The sequence below is a fragment of the Salvelinus namaycush genome, chromosome 19 (genome assembly GCF_016432855.1).
Source record: "Salvelinus namaycush isolate Seneca chromosome 19, SaNama_1.0, whole genome shotgun sequence".
In the NCBI taxonomy this organism is placed as follows: domain Eukaryota; kingdom Metazoa; phylum Chordata; class Actinopteri; order Salmoniformes; family Salmonidae; genus Salvelinus; species Salvelinus namaycush.
In genome coordinates, this window is record NC_052325.1 from 45607988 (window position 1) to 45621965 (window position 13978).

Below are 13978 nucleotides of genomic sequence, written 5' to 3' on the forward strand. Positions count from 1 at the left end.
GTTTGAGCAGGGGAACTACAAGGCAGCGTGGCAGGGTATTAAAAACATGTCCGCTGGTAACACAGTCATAAAGGAGGCTTGTGAATCTGGAGGGATTCTGTGACCCAACGAGCTGAATAAGTTCTAAACTCACGTCGAGGGAACCGACGCAGTGGCACTCAAGCAGTGTTTCACGCCATGTGCCACTTTCACCCCTCAAGCAAAATATGTGATAAAACTACTCAAATCTACACCAATCTTTTTCGATTGTTATCTATACATACATATCTTTCACATGCACAAGTTCACCACAAGGGTGTGGTCTTTCAACTCTTCTTTTTATTCTCTACACCAATGACTGTCAGACTCATTGAGTGTCCACAAATCGATATTGCAAACCTTTCATCGAGTTCTGTGCTTCTCCATAAAGGTTCATGTTTCTCTCTAACAAGAACAGGAACTGCCTCCGATTCATTGTGAACACCTGCTCTAATCCCCGGGGAGAAGTCTGACCTCTTTCTTCGAACTGCTTCCAATTGGACACCGCCTGCGCTGTCTCAAGTGATCCACCAATAGTCGCAGGGCCTTGATTGGGCCCGAGGACATCCCCTGGTTAATAAGACCATTAACAAATACCTAGGGACTATTCTACAGATAATTTAGAACTGTGGCTACAATGAACTTTTAGTGTCTTAAGTTGCGCTATGCACCTTTAACTGATGCCTTAATAAGTGCTTATATTTAGTTATACTGTCAGTGTGTGTTTGTCCGGTTTGAAGCACTGTGTCAGTTCAGAACGAATCGCCACCTGGGGATCAACAAGTTATTGCATTGTAAAGCTTCATAGTATATGTCTCTCTGCATTTATATTGCTTATGCAAAAACTCCCTTACCTTAAAAACTTCTTAGGGATAAGGGGCAGTACTCAGAAGTTCGGATGACTGAGGTGCCCAAAGTAAACTGCCTTTTACTCAGGCCCAGAAGCTAGGATATGCATATAATTGGTAGATTGGATAGAAAAATGAGCTAGAATTTGTAGTTTTTCAAGGTGGCTCTCATTTTGACTGTAGTCTTGTGGCATGCGTGGATGAAGGAGCACACTTCGTTATTTATCTCCGGTATTGAACACACTATTCTCCATCTTACATTTTATCGTTTATTTACATATTAGGGTACCTGAGGATTGATTAGAAACGTTGTTTGACTTGTTTGGACGAAGTTTATTGGTAACTTTTAGAATTCCTTTGTATGCATTTTGAACGAGAGGAACAGGTGGATTACTGAATCAAGCGCGCCAAAAAAACTGACTTTTTGGGGATATAAAGAAGTACTTTATCGAACAAAATTACCATTTGTTATGTAGCTGGGACCCTTGGGATTGCAAACAGAGGAAGATCTTCAAAGGTAAGTGATTTATTTTATCGCTATTTCTGACTTTTGTGACGCATCTGCTGGTTTGGAAAATGTTTTTAATGCTTTTGTACGCGGGGCGCTGTCCTCAGATAATCGAATGGTATGCTTTCGCCGTAAAACCTTTTTGAAATCTGACAAAGCGGCTGGATTATCAAGAAGTGAAGCTTTTAAATGATGTATGACACGTGTATTTTCATGAATGTTTAATATTACGATTTTTGTATTTTGAATTTCGCGCTCTGCAATTTTTTATCTATATTTCATTAAATCACACATGAAAGACACCAAATTAAAGCTACACTTGTTGTGAATCCAGCCAACGTGTCAGATTTCAAAAAGGCTTTACAGCGAAAGCAAAAAATGCTATTATCTGAGGACAGCACCCCAGCAAACAAACAAACATCATATTTCAACCCTCCAGGTGCGACACAAAACGCATAAATAAAAATATAATTCATGCCTTACCTTTGACGAGCTTCTTCTGTTGGCACTCCAATATGTCCCATAAACATCACAAATGGTCCTTTTGTTCGATTAATTCCGTCGATATATATCCAAAATGTCCATTTATTTGGCGCGTTTGATCCAGAAAAACCCCGGTTCCAACTCACGCAACATGACTATAAAAGTTACCTGTAAGCTTTGTCCAAACATTTCAAACTACTTCCTAATACAACTTTAGTTATTTTTTTACGTAAATAATCGATAAAATTTAAGACGGGATATACTGTGTTCAGTACCGGAGGAAAACAATGTGCAGCGAGCCTCTGTGTAACGCACCTCTAACAAAGATTACACTTCCCTCTAGCCTCGTTCTGAACAGTGCTACTTCTTCATTTCTCAAAGGAAAAACCTCAACCAATTTCTAAAGAAAATGGCATCCAGTGGAAGCGAAAGGAACTGCAAGAAAGTCGATTAGAAATCTGGATTCCCAATGAAAGCCCATTGAAAAGAGAGTGACCTCAACAAAAAAATGCATATCTTAGCTTCTGGGCCTGAGTAGCAGGCAGTTTAATTTGGGCACGCTTTTCATCCAAAATTACAAATGCTGCCCCCTATCCTCGAGAAGTTAAAGGGAATACAATTATTTCACATTAAAGGTTTAACATCACATTACATCATTTCACAAATAGTTTCATCTTTACACAAGAATTAAATGCAAACCCCATAATTGAGAAATAGTTATGTGTGTTTCCTGTCCTCTCTGAGGTCACCAAATGAAACACTCGTCATACCCGTCCCTTAAGTGTCCACGGACCATTCCCACCTTCTCACAAGTGGACATTTTGTATCAAATTCCCATTTAGGGGATTTAGGAGTTCGCCATGTGAAATCCTTTGTTCTCTGTATCTCTCTTTCTGCATGGCATAAAAATAATAACATAAAAATAATGATCACGTGATGTCCTGTATGTAGATCATCGTTGCAGTCCCCCTCTGGTGGTTGAACTTGGTAGGCTCTCTGAAAGTGGAGCAGACCACCACAAGGATGGGCAGTGGATGTCCGGTTGGTGATCGCCGTTGCGGTCCCCCTCTAGTGGTTTACCTTGGTAGGTTTCCTGGAAGCTGCAAAGTACAGGGGATGTCCTGGTTGGGGATCGCCGTTGCAGTCCCCCCCTCTGGTGATTTACATTGGTAGTCTCTCTGTGGGATGGTGTTCTTCGGCTTGCAAGCCTCCCCCTTTTTCCTCCAAACATAACTATAGTCATTATGGCCAAACAGTTCTATTCAGACCAGAGGACATTTCTCCAAAAAGTACGATCTTTGTCCCCATGTGCAGTTTCAAAGCGTAGTCTGGCTTTTTTATGGCGTTTTTGGAGCAGTGGCTTCTTCCTTGCTGAGCAGCCTTTCAGGTTATGTCGATATTGGACTCGTTTTACTGTGGATATAGATACTTTGTATCTGTTTCCTCCAGCATCTTCACAAGGTCCTTTGCTGTTGTTCTGGGATTGATTTGCACTTTTCGCACCAAAGTACGTTCATCTTTAGGAGACAGAACGCATCTCCTTCCTGACGGGTATGACGGCTGCGTGGTCCCATGGTGTTTATACTTGCATACTACTGTTTGTACAGATGAACGTGGTACCTTCAGGCGTTTGGAAATTGCTCCCAAGGATGAACCAGACTTGTGGAGGTCTACAATTGTTTTTCTGAGGTCTTAGCTGATTTCTTTTGAATTTCCCATGAGTCAAGCAACGAGGCACTGAGTTTGAAGGTAGGCCTTGAAAAACATCCACAAGTACACCTCCAATTGACTCAAATGATGTCAATTAGCCTATCAGAAGCTTCTAAAGCCATGACATAATTTTCTGGAATTTTCCAAGCTGTTTAAAGGCACAGTCAACTTAGTGTATGTAAACTTCTGACCAACTAGAATTGTGATACAGTGAATTATAAGTGAAATAATCTGTCTGTAAACAATTGTTGGATAACTTACTTCATGCACACTTTGTGTCATGCACAAAGTAGATGTCCTAACCGACTTGCCAAAACTATAGTTAACATGAAATTTGTGGAGTGGTTGAAAAACTTGTTTTAATGACTCCAATCTAAGTGTATGTAAACTTGCGACTTCAACTGTACATATCGAATTTTGATTGACCAACATCATTTTCAGCGTTTATTTATTTAGTCTCTGCCTAAAGTGGCCTCCTTCCTCTTCTTTGGTGCTGCATTCCAGTCAGCGATGTTCTCTCTCGGTAGCTGTCCATGGTCCTGAAATCAAATCATCTGAGAGTGACAGAGAGAGACAGAGAGAGATAGAGAGAGTGAGACTAGGATGTAGTCTATTTAAACAAAACAAATACAAGTAAACAGCTGATAGATAATTGAGTAATCTTACAAATTAATGCAAGTGTTTGATCAACGCTTACCTTTTATTCAGACAAGTTGACTCACCTGGCTTTCCTGGCAGCAAAAGCATACACTGCTTCTTGGAGGTTGATTTTGTAAGCCAACTCGTGCTCAATTGATAAGGTGGCGAGTCCATTGAGTCTCTATTGACTCATAGTAGAGCGCAGGTAGTTTTGATGAGTTTGAGCTTGGAGAATGTGCGCTCTCCACTCGCCACTGTCACCAGGAGTGTGAGAAGAACTCTCAGGGCAACAAAGGCATTGAGATACAAGGAGGCCATTTGGTGTCTGGATATGTACTCCAGTGCGTCGAGTGGTTTTGCCTCACTGTCCAGTCTCCTGCTCAAGACTTTGAGCTCATGACACAGATATTTTGCGTCGATGTCCTTGGAATCCTCGTATGTAACAGGCCCTCTCCAGTATTGCGCAGTCCCTGGTATGTGCTGCGTTGTCAATGTCCTTGATGGTGGGGATGTTGTACAGGATGCTGAAAACACTGCTGTGCTCGTCAAGCTGAGTAAAGCACTTGTTGATGAACTGGATAGCAGAATCAAGAATCTGATTAAAGAAATATACAATGAATCTCTGCTGAGGGTCAGTCACAGGCTCATCCTCTCCCTCGCAGCCAAATAGACTATTTTTTTCCTGGGATGAACAGTGGGCTGCACTGGGAATCAGGGTACAATACTCACCTCCTCTGCCAGCATTTTTGCGCTTGCTAATGCGCCAGCGAAAGCTGCATCGGAGCGGTAGTCTTGGAGGAATACCCTGGTTGAGTTCAATTGAGCTATTGCTAGTGAAAGGTTAAAACTCAATGCCTGCAAACTCTGACAGGTGATGTCCACTTCAAACAAGATTTCATACCAAACTACCACTGTGCACATGAAGCCAAAGTTGTTCATCTTGGTGTCAATGCTGTTTGTCTCCAACCTTGTTTTAGCACCACAGCTGCCTGTGAGCTTGGTGTAGGTGGCGATCGACAACAGGGCATCATATATCTCCCCGAGTTGGTAACGCACGGGTTTCACAGCCCCACCCGGCTCTCCCATCTCGTGGCCCTGAGGGGTTTCACTTTGAGTCCATCTTTTACATGATCTTTCAGCACGTCCCAGCAGTGTGTAGATCCGGATAAAAATGTATAAACCTCTTGGATTTAAAAAACTCAGGTGTTAAAAAACTCCAAGCAACACGATGCTACATCAGAGAGAACCAGGTTCAGCGAGTGCGCGCTACATGGCACAAAAAAGGCCCTCGTATTGATATCCTGCACTCTCTTTTAAACTTCGCTGTGCCTCCCCCCCCCATATTCGCCCTGTTGGCATATTCACCCTCTCATGTCCATGATGAGCAATGCCATGTTTCTGTAGTTTTGAGATGAGCAACTCGGTCATGCCTGCCCCATTGCGTCAAGCAGTTCACTAAACTCCAGGAAGTGCTCTCTCGTGAACACTGACCCATCATCCTCGGTTGAAACAAAATGCACCACCGCGGTCATCTGCTCTGTTTTGCTCTTGTCTAGTGTGCAGTCCAAAATTATAGAAAAATATTTGCCTGCTTTTAGCTCACTGCACACTGTCTGCTGGATCTCTTATGCCAACATGTCAATGATTTAATTCTGGATTCTTTTACCGAGGTAGTGTACAAGTGTTTCTTTGGAATGCACTCTCCTTACATGCTCCTTCATGATTCCATCAAAGATACCCAGCATTTCCACAAACTTCATAAAGTTCACATTATTTGGCTCGTTCAGCCTGTCGTTGGTCCAACGAAACGCAATGTTCTGGGTGGCCATTACGTATCAGGGCTATGAGCCTCTGGAGCACCTGCTGCCAGTGGAGAGTCTCTCTGTCAATAGCCCATTGGGCTTGGGCATCGATAGTTTGCTTGGACACAAACCTGATCTCCAGCTCCATCCACCTCTGGAAACTATCTAGGTGGTCATGTGACTTCTCAAGGCGAGCTGAGAAGGTGGCACAGACTCTTCCAGTCCCTGGTTCCATCCCTGACCAGCGCAGATTTGCACTCATGTGAAAATAGTTTGTGGCAAAAACAGAAGGCTGCATCGTTGTGATTGGAATAGACAAGTCATGGTCTCTCAGCTCTTTCCCCATCCGCCATCCCCGTTCGCCTTTCTAATCGACCTGGCTGGGGTATCCTGGAATGACATTGACCTCCTCCCGTCAGTAGATGATGCCTGGCTATTCTTTAAAAGTGCTTTCCTCACCATCTTAAATTAGCATGCCCCAGTGAAAAAAAATTGAACTAGGAATAGATATAGTCCTTGGTTCACTCCAGACCTGTTTGCCCTTGACCAGCACAAAAACATCCTGTGGTGTTCTGCATTAGCATCGAATAGCCCCCGTGATATGCAACTTATCAGGGAAGTTAGGAACAAATATACACAGGCAGTTAGGAAAGCTAAGGCTAGCTTTTTCAAACAGAAATTTACATCCTGTAGTACTAACTCAAAAAAGTTCTGGGACACTGTAAAGTCCATGGAGAGTAAGAGCACCTCCTCCCAGCTGCCCACTGCTCTGAGGCTAGGAAACACTGTCACCACCGATAAATCCACTATAATTGAGAATTTCAATAAGCATTTCTCTACAGCTGGCCATGCTTTCCACCTGGCTACCCCTACCCCGGTCAACTGCCCGGCACCCTCCACAGCAACCCGCCAAAGCCCCCACCATTTCTCCTTCACCCAAATCCAGATAGCTGATGTTCTGAAAGAGCTGCAAAAACTGGACCCCTACAAATCAGCCGGGCTAGACAATCTGGACCCTCTCTTTCTAAAATTATCTGCCGAAATTGTTGCAACCCCTATTACTAGCCTGTTCAACCTCTCTTTCGTATCATCTGAGATTCCCAAAGATTGGAAATCTTAAAAGGGGGTGACACTCAAGACCCAAACTGCTACAGACCTACAGTGGGGAGAAGAAGTATTTGATACACTGCCGATTTTGCAGGTTTTCCTACTTACAAAGCATGTAGAGGTCTGTAATTTTTATCATAGGTACACTTCAACTGTGAGATGGAATCTAAAACAAAAATCCAGAAAATCAAATTGTATGATTTTTAAGTAATTAATTTGCATTTTATTGCATGACATAAGTATTTTATCACCTACCAACCAGTAAGAATTCCAGCTCTCACAGACCTGTTAGTTTTTCTTTAAGAAGCCCTCCTGTTCTCCACTCATTACCTGTATTAACTGCACCTGTTTGAACTCGTTACCTGTATAAAAGACACCTGTCCACACACTCAATCAAACAGACTCCAACCTCTCCACAATGGCCAAGACCAGAGAGCTGTGTAAGGACATCAGGGATAAAATTGTAGACCTGCACAAGGCTGGGATGGGCTACAGGACAATAGGCAAGCCGCTTGGTGAGAAGGCAACAACTGTTGGTGCAATTATTAGAAAATGGAATGAGTTGTTTAAATGAGTTGTTTAAAAACATAAAAATAAATGACATTTTGGATAATCACTCAGCACTAATAGACAGCAAGAGACTGTCATAATTATTATGGTACAAAATAGAATGACAAAATACAGTTACCTGCTATTAAAAAAGACGAAGTCCGAGTCTGGATCACAATTTTTATTTACAAATGTTATTGAACAACATTTGCCTCAATCCCATATATTATATATTTTTTCTCTGGCAAAAATTATCTTAACATCTCAAATGTATAAGATTCACTCTATTAATGAGAAAGAACAACAACTCCCCATTAATTGCTCACTCTCTCTAACCAACCATGCCAGTTTTTTTATATCTTTTGAATCCATTTAATCTAAATAATCTTCCCACCATCACAAACAAAAAAGGCACAGGTGAAATGGAACCCCAAAGGAGAAGAAAATGCAGGCTTCCCTCAGCCTAGCACGAAACTCTTACGTTTCTGAAATATGAAGTAATCAGGATCAATAACCTTATGGACAACACCAACATCAATTTCCAGTATTGTTTCCAGCTAGGGTTGTAAAATTCCCCAAACCCTCCATCTGGGATTTCTGAAAAACCTGGGAACTTTTGGATAGTTTTCAGAATTTTCCAACCCTATTTCCAGGTAAAACTCTCAAACCTGCAGGTGCATGCACATCCCTCAAAATGTGTACAAGCAATCGGTAATAATAATAATACTTTGAAAAAAAACATGTTAACTTTTTTTTCAATCTCACCCTCTCATGGATACAGTAATAAGAAATAATAAGATAGTAGTTCATTGAAGAAAAAGGGCTTTTTGCAGAATCATAATACACATTGAATACATCTAAAGTTGTCATCTAGGAAAGTGTTACGGCTTGTTGTCGTGATTGCAGTGTTCATGGGTTGTTGTCAAGAATGGTCTCTTCCTCAATCTGCTGTAGTACAGCGATGTCACATGGAGGTTGGCTGTCCAGCTAGAGGGGAAAGAATATAGAGGTTATAACACAATACCAAATGATACTATTTGATAACACAAACACAGCATATCACTAAACGACACAACTAAACATAATATAACTGACACAACAGAACACATAGTAACAGGAACCTTGTTACTATTGGCAACACTGGTCAAATATGACTATGGAGTTTTACAATCTAGTTGCCGCACTTTTCAACTGGTACCCAGCTGAAGTCAAAGTCAAACTCACTTTTGAATCGCATGTAGCAGGAGTTACAGTAGAGCTGTCGGTTCCGTATTCTGACCTCAGCTCCGGCCTCCGATCCTCCCAGGTCGGACTTACAGTCAATGCACTGGAAGGTAGGGAGAGAGGGGAACGGTCAATGAGGGCTAGGCCAGATCCCTCACTCTCAGATGGGGAGTTGAGAGGACAGTTGCCCTCTGGAGGAAAGACGAGTTGCACAGACACAGAAGGAGCAGCCAATGGGAGAGCAGTAAGACATATACCCGCGGAGCCACAACCAGATAGACAGAGCCAATGAGAAACACCTGACACTTGATTGACAGCCAGACAGAGAAACCATTGAGATGAGTGAAACTGAGAGTTCAAGCCCAAGCATACATGTAGGGACTTTTGGAAGCTTGTTGTGATGTCAGAAGCCCCAGGATGAATTCATAAAAAATAAAGTGTGTTGGTGTTAGGAAATAGTAAGGTGAAGGATTGATTAGTGTGGTTTAGAACAAATGCAGTCAGATTTCATGACACATTCAGAAAACCATGAAAACAATGTGCCATTTCTGTAGCAATTTATATAGCTTAGGGAATTTGGAAGATAGTGTATTTTTCAATTAACAGAAAAGTTAGTGGAAACATTACTCCAGTCAATATCATTGGAAGTTACCATCCGCTTTGGACTTCTGTTTCCTTGGTTTTGTACGTGCCGTTATACAGGATCAGGCCAGGTTGTGATCCCTTCATGCGTTTTAGGTTAGTAAGACATTGATCAGGGTCATGGTATCCATATTAGGACAGCCTCATTCTGTTGATCAGGTTAGTACTGAGATGACAAGGCAGGTTTAGTCTCTGTAATGGATCAATCACGACCTCAGTCTCCAGTTCAGGGAGGTCTGGTCTTGAAATTTGAACTCTCACCTTGAAACAGGTCAAATGATAACAGAGTCCCAGGGACTCGATGATCATGGCGGCTCCCTTGCCCAGCGCTGTGTCACAGAACGTACAGATTTTCTTGCCACTCACTGACCTGAGATTACAGATCACAGAACCGTGACTAGACTGGAGAACCCAGAACACACACACAGACTGGATAACCGAGATTACATTTACATTTTAGTCATTTAGCAGATGCTCTTATCCACAGCATCATGTTGTGGGGGTGCTTTGCTGCAGGACGGACTGGTGCGCTTTACAAAATAGATGGCATCATGAGGCAGGAAAATTATGTGGATATATTGAAGCAACATCTCAAGACATCAGTCAGGAAGTTAAAGCTTGGTCGCAAATGGGTCTTCCAAATGGACAATGACCCCAAGCACACTTCCAAAGTTGTAGCAAAATGGCTTAAGGACAACAAAGTCAAGGTATTGGATTGGCCATCACAAAGCCCTGACCTCAATGTACGGGCAAGGAGGCATACAAACCTGACTCAGTTACACCAGCTCTGTCAGGAGGAATGGGCCAAAATTCACCCAACTTATTGTGGGAAGCTTGTGGAAGGCTACCCAAAACATTTGACCCAAGTTAAACAATTTAAAGGCAATGCTACCAAATACCAATTGAGTGTATGTAAACTTCTGACCCACTGGGAATGTGATGAAAGAAATAAAAGCTGAAATAAATCTGAAATAAATAAATTCTCTCTACTATTATTCTGACATTTCACATTCTTAAAAAAAAGTGGTGATCCTAACTGACCTAAGACAGGGAATTTTTATTAGGATTAAATGTCAGGAATTGTGAAAAACTGAGTTTAAATGTATTTGGCTAAGGTGTATGTAAACTTCCAACTTCAACTGTATGTAAATGCGATATTTTATTTTTTATTTTTGGCAAAACTGTCTAAAAAACGTTTTTTTGCCTTGTCATGATGGGTTATTGTGCATAGGTTGATGGGGAAAAACTATTTAATAAATGTTAGAATAAGGCTGTAACGTAACAAAATGTGGAAAATGTCAAGGAGTCTGAATACTTTCCGAATGCACTGTATAACATTATATTGGTCACAAAATGTTTTTTATTATAATTTTAATTGAAAAACTAAGTCTTGAATCAGGTGTTGTTTTGTGTATTAGTTCATAAACAATGTGACATGGAAGCGGTACATCGAAAATCTATTCAACTATTTTGTAACCTGTATGGAACAGCTGTAATTTTTTTTGTCCTTAAAAGAAACTGGCATAACTTTTTATTTATTACAATTTTCTTTAACCAATTTTGGTCTTTAATGCAGCGCCGACAGACAAGTTCCTTACCTTCTCCCCCTTCCACTTGCCTCATCTCGTTTTGTGGTAATGCTGTAATCAGTTGGTTGTAATTTTGGATAGAGCAGACATTTGCATATATTTTTTCACGAATAGACATGTACTGTCCTTTCCATGGTAAGTTTTTATAAAAATGTATTGTAGTGAGATCATTTCTTTCTTTCGGGATATGAATACCGAGTATGTCCAGTTCACAGTCAGACCATTTTATTGGTAAACTACACGATAATGTAAAAGTATGTCCAGTTCACAGTCAGACCATTTTATTGGTCAACTACACGATAATGTAAAAGTTGTATTTTTTAGCGATCCAACACGTAATCATTTGGTTGTAATCCAGAGGTTAGAAAAATGATTGAGATCCTCTATGAGGCTGTGCAGGGATCCAAATTGCAGATTTAAAAGAAAACAGGAATCATCAGTGTACAATGACACCTTTGTTTTTAAGCCCTGGATTTCTAAACCCTTGATATTATTGTTGGATCTGATTTTAACAGCTAACATTTCGATGGCCATAATAAATCGATATGCCGATAGTGGACAACCTTATTTTACTCCTCTTGACAGTTTAATACTTTCTGAGAAGTAGTCATTATTTACTATTTTACACCTGGAGTTACGTTCATAACTTTAAGCCATTGTATAAGAGATTCTCGAAAATTGGTGTTACCCGTTAACCCCAGATCTAGAATCAGACTTTTATTTCCAATATCTGACACTGTATCAGTGATTGAGAGCAAATCTACCTACTCAGTTATTTTGGTAAGCAGTATTCTGCCATGTGATTGGACATTGGATGTTTTACCTGCTGCGTTGCTGCGAGGATTGGCGTGACTCGGGTTCGAGGCCAGGAGAAGGAGTGGGGGAGGGAGATGGCGATGGCGAGCATTGGGACCAGGAAGACGGGTTGCTCCCCCCGGCCCCTCTGAGGGAGCTCATGGAGAGGGAGGAGGGCAGGGTGGCTGAGCCGGGACGACCACCGACCCCGCTGCCGCTGTAGCCACCACCGCCGTAGCCACCATCACCGTAGAAGGATGTGGTGTTGAGGCCGGAAAGCGCTGAGTAAGGCCTGCTGTAGTTGGGGATGGACGAGGTTGACCACGATGAGTGCCAAGAAGAGCTGTGCGCAGTGTCCAGGTTGTCCAGAGACTCACCTCTGAAAAGTTGAACACATTAGTGGATGTTAGTGGGTTAGCATAAGCACCCAAATATCCTGAATAGGACAGGCCAATATGTTTCTTACTTAGCCAACTATTTTGATATTGACTCCTCTGAAAACAGAAAACAGACTGGCATCCAAGGCTCGAGCCCAAAACTTTAAAGTAACTAAAAAAACTTTTACTCCATTTTTTATTGTCGGTTATATGGACACAGTTGGTACAAGTCACAAATCCATGGAAGATGTTTCAGAGTCATGTGGCGCTATCCTAATACGGACAGCGTACCATAGGCCAGCGGAGCCCCAGGAGAGCCCCAGCTAGAGTATACCTTCTGATGGGGCCAGTGAGGCTGGCTTAACCCTATCTATCATTCAACACACACAGTGTACTGTACTGATCCACCACCCCCACACCCCCAGGCCAGCGGAGCCACTGTCGAGCACCTGCTGATGAGGCTGGCAGTGGGGTCCTTGCTGGTGGTAGTGTGCTGGCGGATCCAGCTTTTGTCTGTGGTCAGTTGGGTCTTCTTCTTCATCTCCTGCAGGATCTGCTGCCTCTCTAACTCTGCCTGGGACAGGCTCTGCTGGCCATTCCTCCACGATGCCTCGTCCAGCCCACCGCTGCTAGTCACTGTGGACCAATGAGAGAGGAGAGGGAGTCAGTAAATAAAGACGAGAGCCAATGGGAGAGGAAGGAGTCAGGAGATGAGAGCTTATGATTTATCCATCGGTCAGGAATCAAACAATCAGGAAACAACAATACGACCAGTGATTCATGATCAAGACAGTTTGTAAAATCTGGAAGTGTCTGACTCTGCATGCCAAACGCGATTGATCGGCTGAGCTGGGTTGCTTAATTGATTGGGTTCTGCATTGATTAGACAGGAGTGGTCAGGAGCGGTCGAGGAACGGCAAAGTCCGTGAACCACACCTCTTTCTGGTTCTCTGTATCGCATGGCATTCAGGATGTTTCTCCTCTCCAACTCCAGCTCGGACACGGCCTGGAGACTCTGGGCCTTTTTGTCTGCTTTACGTCTCAACTCCTCCTCCAGTAACTTCTGGGCCATGCCCCCCGAGCGGCTGTACCAGCCTGGGCACAGTGTGTTCACACTCACTGACACAGTGGCACAGACACAAACCACTAGCTTGGCTAAAAGTGTCTGGGTACAGCCTCTACAGATACAGATGACACTCACTGACTTCTATTCATAGAGTCGCATCGTTGCCTTTGTGATGAACATTCTACAGTCACTGCAGCCATATTGTAGGTTTGATGAAAACGTGCTTTCGTTAGAAAATACATTTTGCCATGCCAAATATGGTTCTTCATGTTCAGTGGGGTCTTTCTAACATATCATTAACATTACATCCAAAAAGTCAGATTTCGTAACCTAATACAATAATAAGCACAGAGCTCTGTTCAAAGTGCTGTGCCGCTTTCTCGCAGCGATTTTAAATGTCGTGGTGGTCGTCTGCAATGTTGTTTCCGCTGGTTGCAAAAAGCCAAATTAACACAAACTGAATACATTTAAAAGGCTTTGAAAATGAAAAGCTTGCAGTACGCTCAGTGGCGCAATCTTTGGAAAACAGCAGGAATTTCACATTAAGCGTCCCCAGAACTATCTATATTACCTATGGTTTTAAATCCTTCCAGATTCGATAAGAAAGATGACTAGTTAAAA

The 13978-nt window shown here is 42.3% G+C and overlaps 1 protein-coding gene across 3 annotated transcripts in view; it reads right to left on the reverse strand.

Moving 5' to 3' along the window:
• Positions 1-7830: 7830 nt before the first annotated feature.
• The window catches only part of LOC120064476 (LIM domain only protein 7-like), an 81741-nt gene continuing 75593 nt past the window's right edge, over positions 7831-13978 (reverse strand). For 2 of the 3 annotated variants that reach the window (XM_039015073.1, XM_039015074.1), the window contains 6 exons: positions 13228-13386; positions 12741-12927; positions 11943-12293; positions 9792-9900; positions 8889-8991; positions 7831-8651 (listed from right to left, as the gene is read on the reverse strand). In XM_039015073.1, the coding sequence (XP_038871001.1) occupies positions 8629-8651; positions 8889-8991; positions 9792-9900; positions 11943-12293; positions 12741-12927; positions 13228-13386 (932 nt within the window). In that variant the 3' untranslated portion in view covers positions 7831-8628. The remainder of the gene's footprint in view (positions 8652-8888; positions 8992-9791; positions 9901-11942; positions 12294-12740; positions 12928-13227; positions 13387-13978) is intronic. The other variant, XM_039015075.1, reaches the window with a different exon arrangement.